Genomic DNA, 24876 nt, shown 5'->3' with positions numbered 1-24876 from the left:
GTGAACTCTCTCTCAAATTACCATGCCTTTTGGAGGATACAGTTGCTTACACTCACAATGCCTCAGAAAGATTTTCTTTGTTTTAGTTCTGTTCTATATTCTTATCTTCCTAGTAGATGAGTGGTTTACTAAAATTAGCAATTTGGCTGATTGAAAAGAAGCACGACATGCATGGATTTACAAAGATACTAATGAACCAATGTTTGCTGAACTTCATTTCACAGTGAGTTCTACAGGACATTAAAGAGGAAATAAGAAAAATTCTCTTTCACAAATCCACTGAACACTTACAATATATGACACTATTCTGGCAACATACAATATAATCTTAGTAACTGGGATGGATAAAATTGGAGTTCCTAAATTATATATCTCGTTTGATTTTCTAAAATCTAAAATTAGAAGTGAATAGTTCAGGTTCATTTTCCCATGTGATTCTATCATCTCCTTAAATCTTGTCATCACTATCCATTTAATTTAAGGAGAAAAATTGGGTAAGAGCATTCCCATTTTTCAGAATTTTGATATGAAAATGACAAACGTCCATTTCATTTATATTTCACTGGCTAAAATTCAGTCTCATGCTCATACTTAATTGAAAGGTAGGCTGGGAAATGTAGTCTTGCTGTTTATCCAGGAGAAAAATAGATACCCTCAGTTCACAGAATCTGCCAATTTTGTCAGTTTAAGACCTTCTATTCTTAAAACTAAATATTTAATACAAAATTGTTGATTGAATTGAAAAGGAATGCCTTCTCTGTTTATCCAAGCTACTGTACAGACAGTGGAGGCAAGGCATATTTTGAGGGAAGGTGTGGTTATCTTCCATTACTTCAGCCATAAGTGAGGGATAAACACATATTCAAAAATCTCTTTACAATCTCCTTCCGAATTTATTAATATTTTCATCTTCTGTTATGCCTAAGGGTAAAGGTTAAATGATGAGATTAAAATACTATCAAAGTAACATTTTGTCTTAAAATAATTTCTTTAATGTGTTATTGTGTATGTTTTAGTGTATATCTAAGCCTAATATTCTAGGACAGACCTGTAAGTCCAATTCGTCCCTGTGCCATCCTCCCTACATGTAATTTATAAACTTTGATTCTATCAATCCTTCTCTCACCACACCATGGTCCTTCACAACTTGAATTTCAGCTTCCCTGATGTATAATAGCCAGGACTGAATGCTTTTTCTCAGGTGTGGTTGCACCATGATTTTCAGAGGCATGATAGAAATTTTTCATGGTTTGTATCCAAATGTTTTTTCTAGTGGTGCCAGATTTCAATGAATCAATGTTTACTAAAATATCTCCCATGTTTGCTGCTGAATCTTATACGTAAACAGTATTTTATTCCATTTTGTCTTATTAGCTCAGAAGTCTTCAGAAATATTATTTACACAGTCCTGTATCTAGCAACTTATTCCTAATTGAGATCTTGGATTCTACTATATATATATCCATTTTTCTTTAAAAGTGCTCCTTTTTGTACTTCAAACTTGTTCTCACCACCTTTTATTTTGGCTATGGAACTGTTTCTTCTAAAATGATAAACCTTGTTAATCTTCTTCAACGACTCTTTTGAGAACCAGTCCCTGAGCACCTCCTAGATAAGCATTTTCTTCTTTTGAATTTTATCTGAATCTGTAAACCATTCTTTCTTTATCTGTATAGACAGGGATCCAAGCAGAAGCTATCTGATCATTTGCATGACAGAGAGAGAAAAAACCATTTTGGTGGATACCTATATCACAATTATTTTGTACTTTTGAGGGGAGGGGTTTTTTTTTTTTGGACTGATTTTTGTCCTTTAGAATTTGGGTTCTACAAAGATCACACTCTGTTTAAAAGACTTAGTATCTGCCCATTCAAGACTACTTATAAATGATTATAATTTGCTATAAATGAAAATCTAAGACACTCTTGACTGCAGTTTGTGGTCATTTATATCAATCATATCTGCTGTTATTCACAAACTACTCAGCCTTATTTATGAGCACTAATCCTTGCTTTATGTAAAATGCGATTGAATAAATCTACCTATCATTACTTCTCTCATGTGATGGGGATTAAAATCTCATTTCAGGGACTAAGCCTCAGGAACTATTGCAAGCATGTGTGACAGACCACTTGGTACAGTATTGGGCTTTGGGGCAGGAATCAAATCCATACCTGCAGAATCACTTGGGCAAATCTTAAGTACTGAAAGCACTTCCATGAATTCAGGTCTGCTCCCTTTAATAAGTGGATTCCAGAAGAAAAAATTGTATAGACTTTAAGAAATGTATTGAAATGGTAAAACTATTACTTCAAAACCTAATTCTAAAGGAGCTGCTGAGCAACGCTGATGATCTGGGATCCTGGAAAATGTCTTATAAAAGTGCTTCCCAAAAAACATAGTTTACAATGCTTTAGAAAATATGAAAGGCTAGATTTTGTAGACTGCTTGGTACATTTCTTGCTGCTTCTCTTTAAATAAAGTAGGAAAAAAGTCTACAATGTTGTAGTCCTTTGCCTTTATTTTCTGGGATTAAAAAAAAAAGTATGGGCATATATGTTTTTACATGGTCTTCTTGAAGATAGCCTTGAAAGTAACTTATCAAATGGCTTTGTTTATATTTCTTGATTATCAGTATTCATCAGTATCACTGTCAACCTTGATTAACTGGTTAAAAATGTCGGAGCAGAATAAGGAACTTTCATGAACATATCCCCAATCCCTGAGAATCATAATCATCACAGATATATTTCATTCCTTCATCATAAATCTCTAGAAAGTAGCCGTGTTCGTTCATTGTTAACCGGGCAAGGAGCAGTGTCATAGAGGGTTAATCCATGTAAATTGGCTTCCACACGTAAAGAAATTTTCTGTAACAGAAAAGAAAATTATATATAGATGTTTATTCCTTAAAGGCATCTTCAATATCCTCGACATCACATCTTAAATATGTTCTGAAGAATATTTTTGGGATTGGAAATGTAAATCAATTCTAATAAGTAACAAGATTGAGATAGATGTCGTACTGCCAAAGGTGTCATCTATAGTACCAACAGTTAGGAAAACCAAGCTTTTCTACTCAGAAGTTCTTCGTTTTTCTTTGTTTTTTAAAAGGAATCAGTGAAACTAAATGTTGAGGTTGGCCTATGTAAACATAGGCAGAGTTGATGAAAATTTGTAAAAAAAGTTTTGCAAATTTACTTGCTTTACAATCCTCTTTTCAAGGCTGAACACCTTACTAATGATACACTACTTCCCCAAACCAGAAATGATTTACCTGAGAAGCTCCTCTTCTGGCATTGCTGCCTGTGTAATTAATTTCCAAAAAGGTTGGAGACTTGCCTATAGCAATTTCTTTTATCCCACCTGAGGGAAGTTTGACTGTATATCTAATGCTGTGTTTTCTTACCTGAAAATCACGGATGTAAGTCAGGAAAAAACCAAAGAAGGAGAATGACATAGACCATTCTGCTGCAGTGGTGATCATGTGAAGCACGTAACCCTTGAGGGACAATGGAAAAAAAGAAGAGTTCTGTGAAATTTCATTTGAATGAAGAAGAATTTCTGTCAAATAAAAAACCCATAAAACCTATAAAACAATCTGCCTTCTGAAAATCAAAGGCCATAGGTAAACATTAAGGACATATTAATCTACTATGGCCTTTTGTCAAAAATGTACCCATGTGAATTTATTAATTGTAATAAACATGCCATACTAATTAAAGATGTTAATTAAAGGGGTAGGTACAGAATATATTGATAACATAGAACCCTCTGTACTATTTTCACAATTTTTCTGTAAATATGAAACTGTTTAAAATAAGGTTTGTTTAAAAATTTAATTCTATTTATACTTAACATTTAATTTCATAACTGAACTTTCTAGAAAACAAAACAACCTTTAATTTATTAAATATATCTCAAGAATTAAAGACAGACATTAGGAAAGTCCTTCTAAATGATCTAGCTATTGTAACTTCAAATAGAGCAAATAAAATTTCCATCTGAAGAACGAAGAACAGGAGAACTTCTACTCTATAATTGGAAAGTTACTGCCTTTCCCACAGCCATAAGATTCATTAAATGACACTAAAAATGTTTAAGTAAAAAATGTTCATGATAAACTTAGTTTTAGAGCATTAAATAATACATGGATTATGACTGAGAGAATCTAGTAAATTATTTCATTCTTTCATTCTCACAAACATGCCCTTATCCAAGGCTAATTCTTTTAAAATAATTCATAATGAAATGCCACTGAGAGGTTTGTGAAAACAGATGAACTTAATTTTATCACCTATTTAGTATATGCTCCTCCTCCTTTTCCCCTCAGGATCAAAGAAGTTATCTCTATTCAGATATCCACTATATCGGTGTCCAAATGCAGAGTCCATAATAATAAACTTCTGGATAATAATTCAGAAAATAAGTATTCTAATAATAAAAGATCTCAGTTGGGTATGTTATACATTACATCCATATTTAGGGGAGCCAATTTCTGAGAAAACTCTTTGCCATCACAATTTTCTTCGTGTCTTGAAAATGTTCACTGTTCAAACTTGACAGAAGAATACAGGTGGTTCAACATAAACTCGATCATACATAGAAAATAATCCTAATTTAACAAAATGATTATTCTACTGAAAAAAGCCTTTTGTGATGACATGAAAAATACATCAAAATCAACCAAAATAGTCATCTTAAATATAAAACTAAGTTTTATAGATTCCAAGTTCTTACTTTGTCCTCAGGATTCCAATGGAGTTTCTGTACTATATCTGTGCCAAAATTCCCACTGTACAAAAGTGATGAGCAAGTCAGCACTATAAAAAAAGTCAAGGAGAATCTCAGAGAAGACCTGTAAGTTTAAATTAGATTTAAAATAAAAATAACTTTAAAGGTCCACAAAGATTACTAATACGTTTGTTTCCAAGGTCCAAACCTATTTCCTTAAAGGTCGGATATTATACAGCTGTAGTGAAATTAAAAATGGGCCTGGAGGATTACTATGAAATGGTTTGCACAGTCATTCCCACTGTGCTGTCAATTGGCAGTACTACCCTAAAATTCTTCTACATAATTGTTCTCAGGGAGGGCATTAACCCATCCTTCATATCTCTGAAATGAGTACGATCAGGCTAAATGTTATCTTTGTTCCTAGCTCAATTAACGAGGTCCTATGTAGAATTTGAATTTCATATTTCAAGTCCTCTAATTTAGGGTCACTAACCGAAGAATCTCACCCATAAGGTGTCAACAGCGTTCACAGTCAATTCCCTTCCAAGTGTAGCCACATTTTACAGCAAAGGATACTGCTTAATGCACTTACTCCACACCAGATAACCACCAGTAGTCTGATCCAGAAGACTTGTTTGCCATGTATTTTGGGCTGCATTTGGTAGGAAAGGATGGTCTGAACGAACATATATAACGAGCCCATACCAAAGGTGAGCACAGCTCCACATACATGTACAATGAAAAAGGCTGTTTTCTGAGAGGTAAAAAGAAGAAATAAGTAAATAACAGAAACTCAAAACACATTGCCAACACAATATTTAAAAGCACAAGCCAGTGATTTCAAGAGGACACTCACTGAATGGAAAAAAAGCACTATGCATCCTACAGATTATTTCCTGAAGCAATTCTTAGAGTACTCCATATAAGCCAGATTACCAAATTGTTCATGTCACTACTGAAAATGACAGTAATTATTCATTTACACATTGAATAATCTGTTTATTTCGGTGCCTCTTCTGTGTCAAGCACTGTTCTAAGTACTCAGATGTATTAGTGAACAAAACAGACAAAAATCTGGCCCTCAGAGTTTACATTCAAATGAAGAAGCACAAACAATAACTAACAAACTTTAGAAATAAATAGAGTCCATCATATGTTAGATGGTAATAAGGTCTATAGAAAAAGAATAGTACACGGCAAAGGAGGATCAGGATGGTTAGGAAGCTGGAGGGAACGAGTTTCAACTTAAATCTAATTTAATGTAAATATAATTAAAGGCTCAAAAAATTAAAACATTCATTCCCTCTTGGCTCTCATTGATTGGTTTTGATAAATTATACAGGGGATTACCATAAATTCTCATTTTTTTCTTCTTTGCCTCACTCTTATCAATATCCATTTACATTTTATTTTTTACCACATATACCCTCTGCTTAAAAGTGACAACAGTAGCTCTCCAAAAATTCTACAAATATTTTCAGTTGAACCACTCTAGTTTTTGAAGCTGATGCAGCCTGTATCTCATTTGGTTGAGAATTCACTGTATAGCACCTGGCACAGAGTGTATGATGGGGTAACGAGGGGAGAGGTTAGGGTTTGGGTCCCTTCTTTTACAATTGGCTGTGCTAATTCACAAACACAGAGCCCAGATTTTTTTTTAATTGAAGCTTTATAAGAAGTTTTTGGTGTAAAGAAGCAAAAGATAACAATGTTTTTGCCAAGGCCATTGGTTTTCTTTTTGAAAGAAAGGGATGCTTTGATTCAGTTTGGGGTGTTATAACTGGCAATAAGTTATGACTGCTGGGAAGGGAAAAAAATGCACACTTTACCACTTTGGGTAACAAAGAAAGAAAATTCAGCACCTGTAAAACATAAAATGAAATTATCTTCTTATCTTCTTATGGGAATTTATCTACATATATGGATAAAGGCTGGAAAATATAGGCAAAAACAAAATTAACTATTTTAGGGCTACAAGCAGGAATATGGGTGAATTTTTCCCCTTAAAAATATTCTCATATATACTGATGAAGCTAAATACAGAGTAGCCTGATCGATGCCCACCTGTGATCAGTACACAGTCCCAACAAAATCCCGTGAATTAAAAAGTAAAAATAAAGAACAGAGAGCACTTACTTCTATATTTTTATAATTAAAATAAACGCATTTAAAACTGGTCTTAACTGGCAGTACTACTGCTTGTATATTCAATTTTATCATTTTAGAGACAAGGAAAACAGCAAAAGATCTTGAAATAGGCCAGAGAGTATTCTTTCAGTGGAATGTTAGAGCCTCTGGGACTGGTTCTATACAAATGGGAGTTTGATTTGCCTTTCATCGAGCTATTTTTCACAGAAAATTTCTGTAATGATAGAAGTTATGTGCAGAGACAGAAGTTAACATATTGAAAACTTGGGCAGCCCAAGTGGCTCAGCGGTTTAGCGCCGCCTTAAGCCCAGGGTGTGATCCTGGAGACCCGGGACTGAGTGCCACGCTGGGCTCCCTGCATGGAGCCTGCTTCTCCCTCTGCCTGTGTTTCTGTCTCTCTCTCTCTCTCTGTCTCTCTCTCTTGAATAAATAAAAGTAAAAAAATAAAATAAAAACATTATTAAAAAAATATCGAAAACTGATAATGTGAATAATCCATGTCTATATAAATGCAAATTGCGTCCTTTTAAATGTTATTATCACTCTGTGAATAATGACCAGTTTTGCATCATAAATTTATTTTAGCATTCCTTATCTGACTACAAATGTGTGGTACCTTGACTTCTCTTTTGGGCTGATTTGTAATACCTACCATTTCCCTCATTAATTAAGAAGTTAAATACAATCTTTGACACATGTACAAAAGTCATTATTTTATCCTCTTTAAAAATATCTCCTTTAGGGATCCCTGGGTGGCGCAGCGGTTTGGCGCCTGCCTTTGGCCCAGGGCGCGATTCTGGAGACCCGGGATCGAATCCCACGTCGGGCTTCCGATGCATGGAGCCCGCTTCTCTCTCTGCCTGTGTCTCTGCCCCTCTCTCTCTCTCTGTGACTATCATGAATAAATAAATAAAATCTTTAAAAAGAAAAAAAAAAATATCTCCTTTAGGGTATTATGCTGAGTGAAGTAAGTCAATTGGAGAAGGACAAACATTATATGTTCTCATTCATTTGGGGAATATAAATAATAGTGAAAGGGAATATAGGGGAAGGGAGAAGAAATGTGTGGGAAATATCAGAAAGGGAGACAGAACATAAAGACTCTTAACTCTGGGAAACGAACTAGGGGTGGTGGAAGGGGAGGAGGGCGGGGGGTGGGGGTGAGTGGGTGACGGGCACTGAGGGGGACACTTGACGGGATGAGCACTGGGTGTTATTCTGTATGTTGGTAAATTGAACACCAATAAAAATTATTTTATTAAAAAAATCTCCTTTAACAAAACAAAGACAACCTGATTCTTTGACAAACACAAGAAAAATCATAGAGATATGTGTGGTCAGGAGCAAATGTCTGATAAAGAACTTATAAATTATATATTGAGTGGTCTGTAATTTTTACCTAAAAGCAGTAGATGAAACTTCAGGTACTAAATTTCTGCTTACTTATCCTCTATCCAAAGTCTTCTTGAAGATAAATTTTATAGGAAGAAAGAATGGTTTGTGACAAGAGAGGCACATATTATAGTTATGTTGCCATGAGCCATGCAATAACAAGGATTACTGGTAGCCATCAGAAACTAGAAAAGAGGCATGGAATAGGTTTTTCCCTGTGTCCCCAAAAGGGACACATCCCTACTAACATCTTGGTTTCAGATTTCTGGCCTTCTGAACTTTGAGAGAACAAATTTCCATTATTATAAGACAATTTATGGCATTTTGTTATGGTAGCCCTAAAAATTAATGCAGATTTCTGCTTATTTAACCCTTCCAAGTTTCCTCCAGGATAAATTTTCTAGGAAGGGAAAAATTCCTCTAAGTAGGCACCGAGGACACTTACCATGTGTTTGTTTTGCTGAATGCTATTATATACGGTTGTTTTCAAAGAAATTAAATTTGTATTTTTTAAGTCAGAGTTTTTCTAACCTCATTAGGTCTCTTTAAGCATAGACAACCACAGTAATAGCAAGAGAATTTTTATTCATCCTGCTTAGTCTCTTTGGCTTCTTTAATAAGTTACTAAGCAATGAGAACATGTTTGAAGTAGTATGTTAGGTGCTGAATATAAAATGGTGAACAAAACCACTGTACTTATAACTAATGGAGAAATAGATCAACTAAGAACTTTAAAAACCATAGATATAAAATTAGTAAGTGCTATGAAGAATTTGTTTCCAGAGGCTTAGAGAACACAAAGAGAACTCAAATTATATAGGAACAAGTCTATTCACAGAGAAGACCTCCCTGAGAAAGTAGTTTGTGTAGAGATCTTGAAGACATCTAGATATATTTAGGTTTGGGGTTGTGAAATGTCCAACAAAAGAAACATGTGAAATGGAGTGACATAAACTTGTCTTATTTAAGGAACAAAGAAACTCTGGTGCTATGTACAGGGGAGGACATTAAGTGGGGGAATGATGGGGACACCTGGGTGGCTCAGGGGTTGAGTGTCTGCCTTTGGCTCAGGGGTCTGGGATTGAGTCCCACATTGGGATCCTTCCGGGGAGCCTGCTTCTCCCTCTGCCTATGTCTCTGCTTCTCTGTCTCTCATGAATAAAGAAATAATTTCTTTCAAAAAAAAAAAAAAGAGGAGGAATGATGCAGAACAAGGCTGGAAAAGTAGATCATGCAGCTAGATCATGCAAGACCTTTGAATTAATTAAGGAGCTTGGTAGTTTATCAAATTCCTTTTTCTCTCTTATTACATCTTTTCTTTTTTTTTAAATTTTTATTTATTTATGATAGTCACACACACAGAGAGAGAGAGAGGCAGAGACATAGGCAGAGGGAGAAGCAGGCTCCATGCACCCGGAGCCCGACATGGGATTCGATCCTGGGTCTCCAGGATCGCGCCCTGGGCTAAAGGCAGGTGCTAAACCGCTGTGCCACCCAGGGATCCCTCTTATTACATCTTTTCATGGAACTTTGGAGCTATAGAGCTTTAAGCAGGGGTACAGGGAAACAGAGTGAGATGTATATATAATTCCAAAAGAGTATACTGGCTGCAGTATTAAATGAAAGGGATGTAAGAGTGAACACAAAGGAAGTATTTAGGAGGCTATCGCAGTAGCCCAGGTGTGAGATAATGAAGTCTGAACTGGTTGAGAAGGAGACGGTAGGGAGAGAAGCAGAGATGGAAATGGAGAGAAGCAGATATCTTCAAGAAATGTTTAAGAGGTAAAATCAACAAGTCGCTACTTTATTTTTTTTAATAAATTAATTTTTTATTGGTGTTCAATTTACCAACATACAGAATAACACCCAGTGCTCATCCCGTCAAGTGCCCCCTTCAGTGCCCGTCACCCATTCACCCGCACCCCCCGCCCTCCTCCCCTTCCACCACCCCTAGTTCATTTCCCAGAGTTAGGAGTCTTTATGTTCTGTCTCCCTTTCTGATATTTCCCACACATTTCTTCTCCCTTCCCTTATATTCCCTTTCACTATTATTTATATTCCCCAAATGAATGAGAACATACACTGTTTGTCCTTCGCTACTTTAAAACACAGTGCTAGATTCTCTTCCAAGTCAAACTCTAGAACTAGAGTTAGTTTCTGCAAGAGATAAGTGGGAAGAGGAGGGAACAATGCACTCACCACTTAAAACAGGCAGTAAAAGTTTACATGAGAAAGGAAGGAAGAACAGGAGGTGCTGTTACAGAGTCTGCTTATAAACAGGGCCCAGCAATCAAGCCATCAGTGAAGGATGTAGAGGAAATTCAAAAGGTCCAAAGTTGCATGAAAAGATATGATCAAGAGAGTAAAAGAAATTTGATTCAAAATTACAAAGCCCAGGACCCCTGTGGTGAAGGTGAATTAGAATGAAAGCTGAAAGGAAAACAGTAAAAAAAAAAAAAAAAAAAAAAAAGTATATAAACTGTTTTTGTAGGTGAATGCAAAAAAGGTAGAAAGAAGGGGGCATGAGTAGCCCAGGAACTGCCATTGGAATTCACTGGACTGTATAAACAAATACCAGTTACTAATAGGGGTAGCATCTTAAGTATGGAGGTCACTTTGGGATTCATTTTTAACATACAGTGATGAGAGATACTGTTAAATTGATAAAGGGACAACTAAAACAAAGAATCACCAGCCATATACTAAAAATTCCCCAAAACATATTTTTAACACTAAGCTTTAGAAATTGATGAGTGAAGGCAGGACCCTATTTGGGTCAAAGACAGCTAACCACCAAAAATTTTGTGTCCCTTCTATAGTACACAGTTACCCCTAAGAACTGATGCTCAGTAAGACTTCATTTCCCAGCCCCTCTTGTGTCTAGCTAATAAATGTTAATAGAATGAAGTGAGTCACTGCCACGTCAAGGTTGTTAAGAAGGAGGTGTGATTTCTGCATGTTCTCTTTAACTGTTTCAACTGGCTAGATGCAGAAGATAATAAGGACTTAAGGAATGGGAGAGCTCAAAGATGGACAGTGTCTGAGCCTTAAATCATTGTGGAAGAAAAGCCATCAGCCAAAAATACGTGCAGTGGATGCATGAATGTGCCTCTATATGTGTATCTGCAGGAGTGTGTATAAATAATTATTAGATGTCTAAATAGGTTATCAAATGTCTAAACTGAAACTTTGAAGACTGCAAAGATATTAATCAAAAAACACCCATATGCCCAGGATACAACTGTTATTACCAAAGACTCATCTGAAAGAATGTCAATAGAAAGGTATGTGAAGAGTTTGCAAATATTTGTGAAGGTTGACCTGCTACTTTAAGAATTCCCTAAGAAAAACCCGGAAAAGCTCCATATCCTCTCTCTACTCCTGCATAAGAGGGGCTCAGAACCTAGAGATAAAGGTGATCAATGGGAATATCTAAACAAGAATGTAAAATAGGTAAATGCGTGTAACTTATTAGGTATAGTTTTTCCCCAAATATCTTTAAGTAATCACTACACCTAATATGGTGCTCGAACTCACACCCTGGAGATCAAGAGTCACATGCTCTACCAAACGAACCAGCCAGGCGACCCCTAGCCACATATTTTTTTAAAGTTTAAATTTATAATTGTGTCACTTATAATTTATACCAATTCTCTCTGGTCTTGGAGTAATCTCCAAATAAGTAGTAATGAAGAGTCTAATAAATAGAGGCCTGTGAATCCTTAAAAGGTCGGAATAATTTATAGGTGTTCAGGAGCTTACCGAAAATGCAGTTTTCTCATTGCATGTGTAATGATCTCAAAGATGGCCAAATCATTTAAAGGCAGGGGACTCTACTTTGCTAAGGCAAAAAAACAGTGACAGTGTGTAACTGAATGTTTCAGGTTTCCTTTTTAACATGTATGAATTTATGAACCTCAGGAAAATGCCTGTGCTGGGTTAAAACACAAACCTGGAAATTTGCCACAACAGAAAGTCCAAAACAACTCAGTAATCCAAGTACAAGGCCAGCCTTGTTTAATTTGATGATATGAGTCTCTTCAGGACTCAGAGCTTGAACTTGCTTGTAACGAACATAAATGGTAGCAATGCCTGGGAAGAGATAACCCAAAAGACAACAAAGTAATAAGTAACCAGGGAATAAAGTTGCCAATAAAGAGTTAACAAAGGTCACATAATATGAATCTTCCTTTCAAAGTTGGTTTGAAAGAAGAGAAAAAAAAACAACAGGAACAGCTGTTGACTTTAAGAACATTTAAGGTTGCATTTTGGAACTAGTAATATCTCTGGCCTCTTGTGGGCCTCACATTTATAAATATTTAGGATAAAATTTAAGAGGTAAGTTTGATGCTTTTGGAAAATCTCTAATGATAAACTTTATAGAAAACAAAATATTCTATATGATTAGCATTAAAGTCTAAAGTAATTGGTGTTAAATATGGGGAAAAAAAACAGACAAAAAAAAAAAAAAACCCAAAACACCAAAATATGATTTATTTGCCCCACTCTCATTTAGTTTTATTTCAAATTATTACAACAGGGCTGAATCAGATATAGCAGTCAATTACACAGAAAACAAAAAAAAAAAACACTCACTTTACCATCCTTGTTAGTCAAGGAAGGGGCAAATCAAATTTTCCATTGCAAAAACATTGCCAAAGAACTTAAAAGTATAGAAAATAAAACATATATGCTTTTGTAGACATATTTTTGAAAACTTTAGTCATAAGATAAACTTCTATGCACTGAATCATTCATTTCCTTAACTTCAATTTTTGACCCAAGCAGATAATAAATATATGAAGAATGCAAATATTTAAAACAATCATGATTGCTGGAAAAATATTTTAGTAAATTATTAATAAAAGTTTGATTCAAAAAATAAATAATGAACAAGAATGCAAAATAGAGTAGAATTTCATTCCTTTGGTGACAGAACAGTTTTCAAAAACCAAAACATGGGGTAGCCCCGGTGGCGCAGCGGTTTAGTGCTGCCTGCAGCCCCGGGTGTGATCTTGGGGGCCGGGATAGAGTCCCGCGTCGGGCTCCCTGCATGGAGCCTGCTTCTCTCTCTGCCTGTGTCTCTGCCTCTCTTTCGCTCTCTCTGAATAAATAAATAAATAAATCTTAAACAAACAAACAAACAAACAAACAAACAAAAAACCATGGGGGATCCCTGGGTGGCTCAGCAGTTTAGCGCCTGCCTTCAGCCCAGGGTGTGATCCTGGAGTCCCGAGATCAAGTCCCATGTCAGGCTCCCTGCATGGAGACTGTTTCTCCCTCTGCCTATGTCTCTGCGCCTCTCTCTCTCTGTGTCTCTCTTGAATAAATAAATAAAATCTTTAAAATTAAAACAAAACAAAACAAAACATGGTTCCAATGCTACTCTGAAAACTTCTAAATTATTTACCCTAAATGAATTTAGTTGGTGTTAGTTGTGGTCAGTTGGTTTATAGCTTTTTGTCCTCTACAGGGTCATGTGAAATCCACTTCACGTCTCAAGAAATATTTGGTTACACCTTACAACTTCTATTTGGAAAATAGCCTCATAGATATTTTTTAAAGATTTATTTCTATAATTTAGCATTTCTAGCAATTGCTTTTCTTTTAAAAGAAACATCTGTGATTAAAATTTAGTGATAACATTCCCTCAGGTATAACCAGAAAGTAAAACAAGTCACGCAAGTGTTTAAAGAAGGAAAGGCCAATTTCACTATTAATTTTGATTTTTAAAACAATTTGCATTACTTACACAGAACTGCAGCAATATTTAACATTGCCCCAAACAAGCATTTTTCTGGAGCTACTGTACCAGTGTCACTGAAAGAAAAAAAAAGAAGGTGTGTGGATTTCTCATACTAGACATACATGTGTATTTTTCCTAAGGAATAAGAAATAACAGGGGTTATTTCAAATCCTGTATCTTTTCATGTATTTGTAAGTTTAATTCATATAATTTTATGAGAACATGACAGTTTGAGCTCACAGTGCTTACCTTGTTTACTTTTTTCTCCTATCAGTTGAAATTATTTCTTTTTCACATAACAGAAATCAATAGAAATTGATTTTAAAAAATAAAATGTTTTTTGTTTTTTACCCTATGCTGGGAACGTTAGGGCTCTGTTACTGATTTCCATCAGTTGGACAGGTATGTTCAACTGTCTCACCTGAATGTTCCCTAAACCAGGTCCTTTCACAACTCTGCTTTTGTCATCTGTTGTTAACCCTGTCTATAATTCCATTAATACCTACTCATTTCCTGTTAATTAAAAAAAAAAACTTATCAAGTACCTACTGTGTGCCCAACAGCATTTTAGGGACAGGAATATAGTAGTTAGTAAATGAGATAAATCTCTTGCCCTCCTGGAGCTTCCATGCAAGACCAATTTTCCTCCCCCCCCCCCCCCCCCCCATAGCCTTGGCCAACTCCTCTAGCAAAATGAGGACTCACAGAGCATCTGTCCAGACTTCTGTTGAAATCACTTATCAAAATGTATTGGAATGCATTGACTTACATGTTTGTGTTTCAGGGCAGCATGGAAAACACAAATTCGGATCATCAGCCCACCCACCATTTACTGAGGAACCTTGGGTACTCTTTTCTTTTTTTTTGGGGGGGGGTACTCTTTCATCTCTCTATGACTATTGTTTATCTGCAAAATGAGGCTATTAATTCCCTCCCAGCCTCATCAGCTCAACATGAGGTAACAAAACTGACAATACAGGTGAAGATCTAGCACAGCAGCAGACACAGGGGAGACACCCATTAGATGTTAGTTTCTTTCCCTTCCCTCAAACTAGTAAAGATAAAAAAGATAAAGTCTTTGGCCATGAATTGAAGTACTAGAGGAAAGAGATAATAAAGATCTCAACTAAAGCGATGTAATGAGAATAGAAAAGAGATGGAAAGTCATGTCTGGTAAGGAATCAATAAGGTCTGGTGAACATTTGGGTTAGGTTTAGGAAAAGTAAAGTAACACATATAAATTCTAAGGATTGCTCCTTCAGACTCTAAGATGTATCTTTAGAAACAGAAGATTTTGTTACACTGATCATCTTCAGGGAGTGGAGATTATGGTTTTGTTGTTTGTTTCCTCAACCTATCAAATTTTCAAGAATAATGTAAATATATATTCTTCTAATCAGAAAAAATTTTCAGATTTCCTAAAATTTGACTACCTGTATTTCAAGAGACACTAGAGTTTCCAAATATCCCATAAGGAAATAAAAGCACGCATTTCCGAGATGGCTAAGTGTGTTCCTGCCTCGGCTCTGGAACAGACCGATACAAACTGGCCTACAAGTGAAAAGAGCCAAGTCCATCACCTCATCAGCACAGCACTCCAACTCAGTGGTCATCAAACTATTTGAATACCTGCCATCAAAAAAAAAAATTCTGATTATGTAACTTCAAAATATATGTATTTATTATATAAGTTTAAATATTGAAATTAAAAAATATACATAGAGATTCTAATAATTTGTTCTCGTGCCCTAATACTCATCTTGTGCATTCTCCCTAGGCATCCGCTACTTAAACCAACTAAGAGAACACCCGAGGCACACTTGCACTGAAATTGTCTTTGGAGTGAAATTTACATTTGGTTATGTCTTTTGGGACTATTAACAAACCTTTTAGATGAGGTCTATGAGCTGAAAAGAACTTTGCAAAGCATCTAGTCTAACTTAATCATTCTGCAGATGAAGGAAATGAGCGAGAAGTAAAATTAAGTAGTTCTGAGTTTAAATGTATGAGAATGTTGAAAAAGATCCCAGGGTAATAATAATAAGGTCAGTAGCAGAAAAATAAAAGGGCAGGAGAGGGAACGGAGAAGGAAGTGTCTACAGTACTATAAGAAAATCACATGCAGTACCATCAGAGAACTGAAACTCTGAAAAAGAACCCAAAGGCCTCTTAAATGATTAAAAGCACTTTAAAGTGAAAGCAGACAAGTTCTCAAAGGGGAAAGAAAAATGCTGAAAGACACTCCAGAATAACAGATGTATGGTCTCTAAAAAGTTACTAAAGAATGAACTGGTTCCCTAAGCTACATGTTCCTCTAGCAAAGTGGTAATCAGTGGTGATTATTCACCATATTATTCCTAGAATTGGAACCTTAAATTCTAAAGTATCTTTGGTTTTTGTACATATTCCCAAAGTGTACCAAATTTGTTGATATCCTTTGCTCCATACCATACCATTGTGGGAACAAATGTAAATGGTAACATTTGATCTTTTCTCAATATTCTAAAAAGATAAATTTATAGCCTCTTGGTTTATCATCTTTTAAAAGTTCATTATTTTCTGTGTTGGAGAGGTTATTTTTCAGAATGTAAACAAATAAATAAATGAAACAACTTATAACAACAGAACAAACTAAGGAAGGAAATCAACCAAACCATTAATTACCTCTGGATGGGAAGGAACTGGAGATGGGTTGAAACAGACTTTCATTTTTTACTTTTATAATCAGTTTTAGTTACTTTTATAATTGTTTAAAATTTGTTAGGGTAAGTATATACTGTCTTTAAAATTGGAAAAAAAAGAGTTACAAACATAGCACAAGCAACTGAGTACCCATACTTCCATCATTATTAGTTTTGAAATTTCAAAAATATTACTGATAAATTTTGATAATTTGTCAGAAAGATCTAGATAATATGTCATAAAGATTAAGAGTAGAGTCTCTAGAGTCAAATTGCCCAGACAAACTGCATTTTGGTTCCATCACTCACTAAGTCATGTGGCCCGCTCTCAAAATAATAATTCTTACTTCAAAGGGTAGTTGTAAGGTTTCAAGTATTCCTCACCTGAAGAATGCTTAGAACATTATTTTGTGCAAAGTAGATCGAAAAATAGTTGTCATTATCATTATCTTATAATACTATTACTGTTGTTTGCAGCATTTTTTGAATAATTCCACTTCAATCTTTTTAAATCTTAGTTTGCTGACATACATATATGTACATCATTATTTTCCAATGTAGTTTTCAATAATTTGCCAGTTGCATATAATACCTAGCACTCATCACATCATGGGCCCTCCTTAAAGCTTGTCACCCAGTTACCCCATCCGCCCACTGAGTAACCCTCAGTTTGTTTCCCAGAGTTAAGAGTCTCTCATGGTTTGTCTTTCACTCTGATTTTTCCCCACTCAGTTTCCCCTCCTTCCCTTATGGTCCTCTGCACTATTTCTTACATTCTGCATATGAGTGAGACCATATTCACTTTTATCTTCTGAGACAACCTCAAATACTTATTTAGAAGACAAGGCCCTTAAAGTGTCATAATTCACTAAGTGAATCTTACCCCTGTTTTTACCCCACCTTCCTCTATCACATGGAAAGAGCCAAATGTAACTTCCTCTTTATATTCTTTTTTGGTGTAATGGTAAAAAAAAATCTGAATTTTAAAATGTTAACATGCAATGTTTGCTTCGATGTTAAAATGTGAATGATACATAAACAGCCTCCTATGAAAGAATATGTTTCACTGACCTGATATAAGGCAAAGCAGGGTCAACATGGTGAAGTATTATGGCCGTAATGTATGAAAATATGAAAGCAGCAGCTGTCCAAATTACTAGGGCAGAAGGGAGGAAACTGAGACCTTGCTGAAACCACCACATCTCAAACAGGTCTTCTGAGGTGGAAAAAACAAATTAGAGATTATTCACAAGTATTTAATCTCCTACTTTAGCCATCCACTCCCACAATCTTTTATACTCATCACCATGAGCTGTTCCACTTCTGAAATCATCCCCCACACCATCTACTAACACCTGGTTGCTTTCAATTTCTCAGTAAATGGAACCAAGCTTCACCCACTGCCATACCCAGAAATATTTTTTCTCCTCCAGCTTTACACACATAATCTAGTAGTTAGTACTGTTTATTCAACCTCCTAAATTTCCTTCAAATCTACCCCTTCTGTCCATCTCCATTACCACTACTCTACCTAAAACATCATCTTTTCTTCTCCAGATTATTATTATAATCTCCCAAATGGTCCTTTTCTAGTGTGGACCACAACCCATCTAGACTCCACCCTAAAACCAGGGTGATCCTTCTAATTCTGAAATACCAATCTGACCACCTATTCTCCTACAGAGAATCTTTCAGGGCCTCCCTGTGCCCTTATAAATTGTCTTTCCTCCTTAACTCAGTCTATAAGGTCTTTGCATCGTCTGATCTCTACTCACTTTTTGGTAATTCATCTCTGGCTACTTCTCCGTTCCCAATTCCATGCTCTAGCTCTCATCTTCATCACCATTAACAAAAGCAAACACAGAGTCTATTCTCTGTCAGCACGTGCTAAGCGCCTTAAATACACGATCTCATTTACTTCTCACAATAGAGTTACAGAGGTTAAGAGAACTGTCCAAAGTCACAGGACTTGGTAGAGACAGAATTCAAACTCAGGCAGTCCTGTTCCAACACCAATCACTATGCTATACTGCTATATATGTTCAAATGTGTCAAGCTCTCTTGTACACTCGCAGACCTTCATGCATACTGCTGTCTGGGTAACAGACACCATGCTATCACCCTCCAGCCCCTCTACCACCTATTAACTCCTATATATTTTCAAATACCGACTCTTCTGGCTTCAGCTGAGTATCCCTACTTTGTTTCCAAGAGCACCCTTTACTTCCTCGATCAGGGCATTCATCTCACTTAACTGTTGCTTGTTTGCTTGGTTTTATCTTCCTCACGAAACTAGGTTCTGACAGAGCAGGAACCAGCTGTTTTGTTATATTTCTAGCTCCTAATATAAGAGGGGAAAGAAAAAGAGCATCTAAGTATACACATATCACACATCACCACCTTCTCTCTTAAATTCCAGACTGAGGATGTTATTAAGTAACCATAAGTGAATTTGGAAACACTAATGTATCTGAATGCACTTAATTTTTAAAAATACAGAAATACCTTCAAATTTTAAGAAACTACCCCTATGCATGTGGAAATAATATCATGTTTGGAGGACTATCTTCTCATAGTTTGATGGACAGAAACTGAATATTTCCTGTGAACTTTGTAAGAACAATTTTTTTGTTGTTGTAGTCAGCCATTTTTGACTTACGCTTGTCATTTACTTTGATCATCTGACTTGTTGCTAAATATGTATATTTATTTATTTATTAAAGATTTTATTTATTTATTCATGAGAGACCCAGAGAGAGAGAGAGAGAGAGAGAGAGAGAGGGCGCTAGAGACACAGGCAGAGGGAGAAGCAGGCTCTGTGCAGGGAGCGGGATGCGGGACTTGATCCCTGGTCTCCAGGATCAAGCCCTGGGCGGAAGGCGGCACTAAACCACGGAGCCACCCAGGCGTCCCTTCATCGCATTAAACATGGCGATTCCTTGCCACATTCCTATAGTGCTTTCCCCGGTGTAAGTTCCTGGGACAATAATTCTCAATTTCTATAAATTTTTAATTACTTCTAAAATCTTTAATTCTTCTTTCTTTGAACATTATTTTAATTTGTTTTGTATAATTCTAACATAATATCCTTAGAGGAATCTACTTTCATATTGTTGATTTCACTAACCCTTGCACCTGTTTTATAGCTTTTGACTATAAACTTGTATTAGGATAATTTTAATTGGGAGTATTCTAAAAGGCTTAGTTTTAAGGGTGAATCATTCCAGGGAAGGTCTATATCTATTTTTATCAGGCACTCTGGCATATTACCAACCCGGGCCAACTTTAATTTCCTAACTTCCAGGTTTTTTTAGACCATGCAGATATGTACATTTGAACCCCAAATCTGAGTGGTCCCAGACTCTGTAGTTTCAAGTTCTCAAGGGGTAGCTTTACTCCCTGACCTGGATCTAGGTGAAAATATACACATTTCTTTGTGATCCCCCTTTGCCAGGAAGGAGATATTTTTCCTAGCCCTCCTTTCACTGAGTAGAATTTTGAGGATCCCGGCCAAATTTGGAGGAAGGTGGTTCTTCAAGGCCATGGGTTGTACAATTTCAAGTAGAAATACTCATCTTTAACTTTTACGAAAAAAATCACTCCCTGAAACACATTTATACAAACTACCATGTGAATGGTGCCTCTTGGAGTTATATACCTGGGAGGTCAAAGGGGTATGAATTCTCTTTCTACCTTGGGTGGTGAGCAAGAGGAAACCTACCACCTGTCCTTAATTGTGCTTTACTTCTGCTACCAGCCAAACAACAAGACACTCTGCTAGTTTATTACTCTGATTTCTACTCTTTCTTTGACCTTTTAGGCCTGGGGATTTCCCTTTCTGTTCTACAGGCCTGCAACGCATTTTAAAGGCTAATATAATTTAACCAGCATTTAGGTATTTTGGCAAAAGGAATTTTCAAAACATTTGTGTCCACCTCACTGCCAGAAGCATAGCCTCTTCCTCCTTTAACCATTGTTGTATGCCCACATCCTTCCTAGTCTTTAAAATCGAGCTCAAATATACCTTCTTCCACACATGACCTTCCCTAATCTCTTTGCATCTGTAAATAAGCATTCCTTCCTCTGAGAACACTTGATTTGCACATCTCTTATGACTTACTGTCTCTACAGTATGATAAATAAGGAAAAGGTCTTAAGTGGATAAAATCCTTGATGAGAGAGACTCTACTTCACTACCTATGCACAATAGAGGGCCTTGCCCATAGTAATCACTAAATATTTTCTGAATGAACAAACAGCCAAAAACAAATCCTCTTAAACCCCAAAAAGGTTCATGTTTTTTCTATTTCAGTAAACAATATTGCCATTTTCCCAGGTTATCCAGATTCTAAGACCTTAGAATAACCATAGGTCCCAAACAGTATCCTCTAGCCACACATGGCTATTTAAACTAAAATTTCAATTGGCTAAAACAAAACTTAAAAATTCAGTCATTCAGTCATACTAGCCATATGTCAAGTCCTCAAAAGCCACATGTGTCTAGTGGCTACCACTAAAGGATGGTGAACATATAGAACATTCCCATTATCATGGAAAAGTTCTATTGGTCTATGCTGAACAGCTATTACAGGGATTGCATGACAGCACAAGTAAAGAAACACATTACTGATACATAATAAGGGGTAGCTCTTAGTACTGTTAAATGGTCTAAAACAGTACATACTTCAAGGTTTATGCAAGAACTATATGTAAAATACTGTCACAGATGATCAGTAAATGGCTGTTTCTCTTTTAGACTGTAAGAGATGAATTACCTGTTTTACAAGTTCATAAAATATTGGTCTTCAAATCTCCATAAACCTGCAGCTTTTTAAATCCTGAAATCTACATACAAAGAAAATAAGAATGTTTCAAACCACATTCTTTTAAACATGGACAATTTCAAGTCAATGCACCAATATTTGTTCATGGGTAGGACACTATGCTATAGAATTGTTAATAAGCTATTTTTCTTTAGAGTCAATACTTGTGTGTTTTTTAAAATTAGTTTGAACATACAGGATTATATCAGTTTCAGGTGTACGATACAGTGATTCAACACTTCCATACAACACCTGGTGCTCATCAGGTTAAGTGTACCAGTGTGCTTTAAAATAATGTACCATCTGAAACTAAGTACTATTTTAAATCTAGGATATCAATTTTCCTACCCTTTCTCACAATAGTTGCTGATCTCAAAAAAGATAAAATAAAAGGGAAAACACTGAAATTTCCTCCTATGGAAGGAAAGACAAAAATGAGGAAAGGATAGATTAGGCAAAATAAAACATTAACTAGTCCATGTGGTGCAACGGAAAGAACACAGCTATGTGATCAGCTTTACCCAACTGCAAATCCTAGCTTTATCAAGTCCCAGCTGTATGATTTTAGAAAAGTTACTAAGCTCTGAGTTACAGTATTCTGATTTGTAAAGTAGCTATCTCAAAGGGTTTTTTCCTAGAACAGAAAAAGCATACAATATAACAATGACAGCTAAATTTACCAATTCTGTACAACCGTAACTAGCCACAGGGTTCCAGAACAACACTTAATTCTTTGCATGTATGAATCATCTGGGATTCCTATCTCCTCAGGCTTTGAGGGTTCTTATTGTTTAAACAGTTTAGGAGAGAAGCAAGGCTTGAAATGATTTACCAGTATGCTAATGACAACTGAAAATTTTAAGGGCACGGACTTGATGAGGAAAGACTCTTATGCCCATGCATTTTCATAGTTGAAAGCTGGAAGTAAGGCTGGCTAACTGCCAAGCAAACAAAGTTAAAATTTTAATGGTTAATAATTTAAGAAACCTTCGAAAATATGCAGGAATAACCTTCATATAGTAGTAAGAGTGCTTAACGAAATATTCTTGCATCTCTCACCTACCTTCCCTGCTTTCTTTGAAGATCCATGAAATCAGAACTGCAGTTACAATTCTTAAATTTCACAAATATTTGAATGGCACTGGTAATAAGAATTCCTTAATACTGTCCCCTCTACGTGGTGACTGCTAAAAAACAATAAGAAAGTAAATTCTGGATATTCCACGAGAAGAAAGCCCTAAACTCTTTATAAAAAAGCCACAGAACCATAAGGCCCAAAGAAAGCATAAGAGGAAACAGTTATTTTTCTTAAGTCTAACTTGGTCTTCTGACAAATGTGATATCCTTGTAATTGTTAATCCTAAAGAGTCTAGAAGATTAAGTAACTTTTTTTTAGTAAATTGGATCAAATGGGTTAAAATCTGATGATGTCACAAGAACTACAGAACTGCCTTTGGGGACTGTTTTATAAAATTAAAATTTGGGGGAACTGGACCAATCATTTCCCCGGTGTGTTTTCTGGTTTTCAAATGTATCCTAACGTAAAGAAAGCACAGAGTGAGGATGCAAAAGAGCAGCATTAGGCTTTCTGCCTTGGGCCCACAGACCCCTCAGTCCACGTAGATGAGCTTCAGATAAACACAAAGTCACCGCAGGTCTCAGCTTCAAATCTGCCCCCAATCCCTTTGCCAAGGAATCCGAGCCCAGCAGTGAAAACTGGAACGCGTACCTAACCGCAGTTTTTGTGGCACTGGGGCGACAGTTCTTGGTAGCCGTTTAAAACAAAACCAAGGCATTATTTGCCAAAGCCCCAGGACGCGGATTTCCGCCGGGCTCTGCCGGCGGCCAGGAAAGGATGCGGGGGGCGGAGCCTGGCCCTGCCCGCGCGGGGGCGGGGGGTGAAGAGGACGCGAAAGGGGCCGGGAGGCAGCAGGAGGGCAGGCGACGGGGAGGCGCGGAGAGCCGACCCAACCGCATCTGCCCGCCCGCCAGGTGCCCCCAGCCCGCGCCTGCCTGCCCGCCCTCCAGGTCCCCCGAGCCCACGCCTGCCTGCCCGCTCTCCAGGTCCCCCGAGCCCGCGGCTGCCCGCTCTCCAGGTCCCCCCAGCCCGCGCCTGCCCGCCCTCCAGGTGCCTCTAGCCCGCGCCTCCCCGCCCGCCAGGTCCCCCCAGCCCGCGCCTGCCCGCTCTCCAGGTCCCTCGAGCCCGCGCCTGCCCGCCCGCCAGGTGCCTCTAGCCCGCGCCTGCCCGCCCTCCAGGTGCCCCCAGCCCGCATCTGCCCGCCCGCCAGGTCCCACCAGCCCGCGCCCGCCCGCCCGCCAGGTGCCTCTAGCCCGCGCCTGCCCGCCCTCCAGGTGCCCCCAGCCCGCATCTGCCCGCCCGCCAGGTCCCCCCAGCCCGCGCCTGCCCGCCCGCCAGGTGCCTCTAGCCCGCGCCTGCCCGCTCTCCAGGTCCCCCCAGCCCGCGCCTGCCCGCCCGCCAGGTGCCCCCAACCCGCGCCTGCCTGCCCGCCCGCCAGGTGCCCCCAGCCCGCGCCTGCCCGCCCGCCAGGTGCCCCCAGCCCGCGCCTGCCCGCCCGCCAGGTGCCCCCAGCCCGCGCCTGCCCGCCCGCCAGGTCCCCCCAGCCCGCGCCTGCCCGCCCGCCAGGTGCCTCTAGCCCGCGCCTGCCCGCTCTCCAGGTCCCCCGAGCCCGCGCCGGCCCGCTCTCCAGGTGCCTCTAGCCCGCGCCTGCCCGCCCGCCAGGTGCCCCCAGCCCGCATCTGCCCGCCCGCCAGGTACCCCCAGCCCGCGCCTGCCCGCCCGCCAGGTGCCCCCAGCCCGCATCTGCCCGCCCGCCAGGTACCCCCAGCCCGTGCCTGCCCGGTCTCCAGGTCCTCCCAGCCCGCGCCTGCCCGCCTGCCAGGTCCCCCAACTCGCACCTGCCCTCCCGTCAGGTGCCCTCAGCCCGCGGCCGCCCGCCCTCTAGGTCCCTCCAGCCCGCATCTGCCCGCCCGCCAGGTCCCCCAGCCCGTCCGCGCTCCGGCCCCCAGCGGGCGCCTCTCCCGCGCTCCGCACAGTGCGGTCCCGGGAGGCAGGGCCCCCGCCACGCGCCTCACGCTGCCCGCCGGCCCCCGTGCCCCGCCCGCCCGTCCGCGGTCCTCCACCCGCACCGCCCCCGGGCGCTGAGGCCGGCCTCGCCCGCTATTCGGCCTACCTTGCTCGCCCGCCGCGCCAGTGCGGGCCGCGTCCCAAGCCCGCGGGCGGGACGGACGCGGGGTGGAGCACAGGGCGCGCTCCCGAGCGGCCGGGCCGGGGCACCACCCCCGAGGAGCGCGCTCCCCGGCGCGCTCCCCCCACCCCCACCCCCACCCC

At 38.9% G+C, this 24876-nt stretch overlaps 1 protein-coding gene and 1 long non-coding RNA gene across 17 annotated transcripts; one reads left to right on the top strand and one right to left on the bottom strand.

Moving 5' to 3' along the window:
- Positions 1 to 2501: 2501 nt before the first annotated feature.
- DRAM2 (DNA damage regulated autophagy modulator 2) lies at positions 2502 to 24843 on the bottom strand. Of its 16 annotated transcripts, none has more exons than XM_038541006.1 (11): positions 24719 to 24835; positions 22591 to 22714; positions 21480 to 21549; positions 18960 to 19045; positions 17776 to 17920; positions 14030 to 14097; positions 12230 to 12369; positions 5314 to 5491; positions 4741 to 4823; positions 3410 to 3502; positions 2502 to 2870 (listed from the first exon to the last, which is right to left on the bottom strand). In XM_038541006.1, exons 5-11 carry the CDS (start codon positions 17904 to 17906, stop codon positions 2763 to 2765), a joined length of 801 nt encoding a protein of 266 aa, XP_038396934.1. In that variant the 5' UTR covers positions 17907 to 17920; positions 18960 to 19045; positions 21480 to 21549; positions 22591 to 22714; positions 24719 to 24835; the 3' UTR covers positions 2502 to 2762. The 16 variants fall into 16 exon arrangements, with proteins under 16 accessions (XP_038396934.1, XP_038396939.1, XP_038396937.1 ...); XM_038541011.1 differs by having other exon boundaries at positions 17776 to 17917; XM_038541009.1 differs by having other exon boundaries at positions 22591 to 22711; positions 24719 to 24818.
- LOC111096341 lies at positions 4759 to 15741 on the top strand. Its single transcript, XR_005361005.1, has 3 exons — positions 4759 to 4860; positions 14808 to 14869; positions 15424 to 15741. It is a non-coding gene; the product is annotated as an uncharacterized LOC111096341 (long non-coding RNA).
- Positions 24844 to 24876: the final 33 nt, after the last annotated feature.

This window comes from Canis lupus, chromosome 6, assembly GCF_011100685.1.
Source record: "Canis lupus familiaris isolate Mischka breed German Shepherd chromosome 6, alternate assembly UU_Cfam_GSD_1.0, whole genome shotgun sequence".
NCBI classification, from domain to species: Eukaryota; Metazoa; Chordata; class Mammalia; order Carnivora; family Canidae; genus Canis; species Canis lupus.
The sequence above is the reverse complement of the archived record's forward strand: the minus strand, read 5'-3'. Positions and strand labels throughout refer to the sequence as shown.

Bases quoted from the DNA above. Each gene is read 5' to 3' on its own strand.
- DRAM2 (XM_038541018.1), bottom strand. From the start codon at position 17,906: ATGTGGTGGTTTCAGCAAGGTCTCAGTTTCCTCCCTTCTGCCCTAGTA. The intron at 4,824-5,313 runs GTATCCTTTGCT...CTTTTTTTATAG, and splicing joins TGGAGTAAGTGCATTAAGCA to TGCTGACTTGCTCATCACTT. The intron at 2,871-3,409 runs GTAAGAAAACAC...TTTCTGTTACAG, and splicing joins CTTACATCCGTGATTTTCAG to AAAATTTCTTTACGTGTGGA.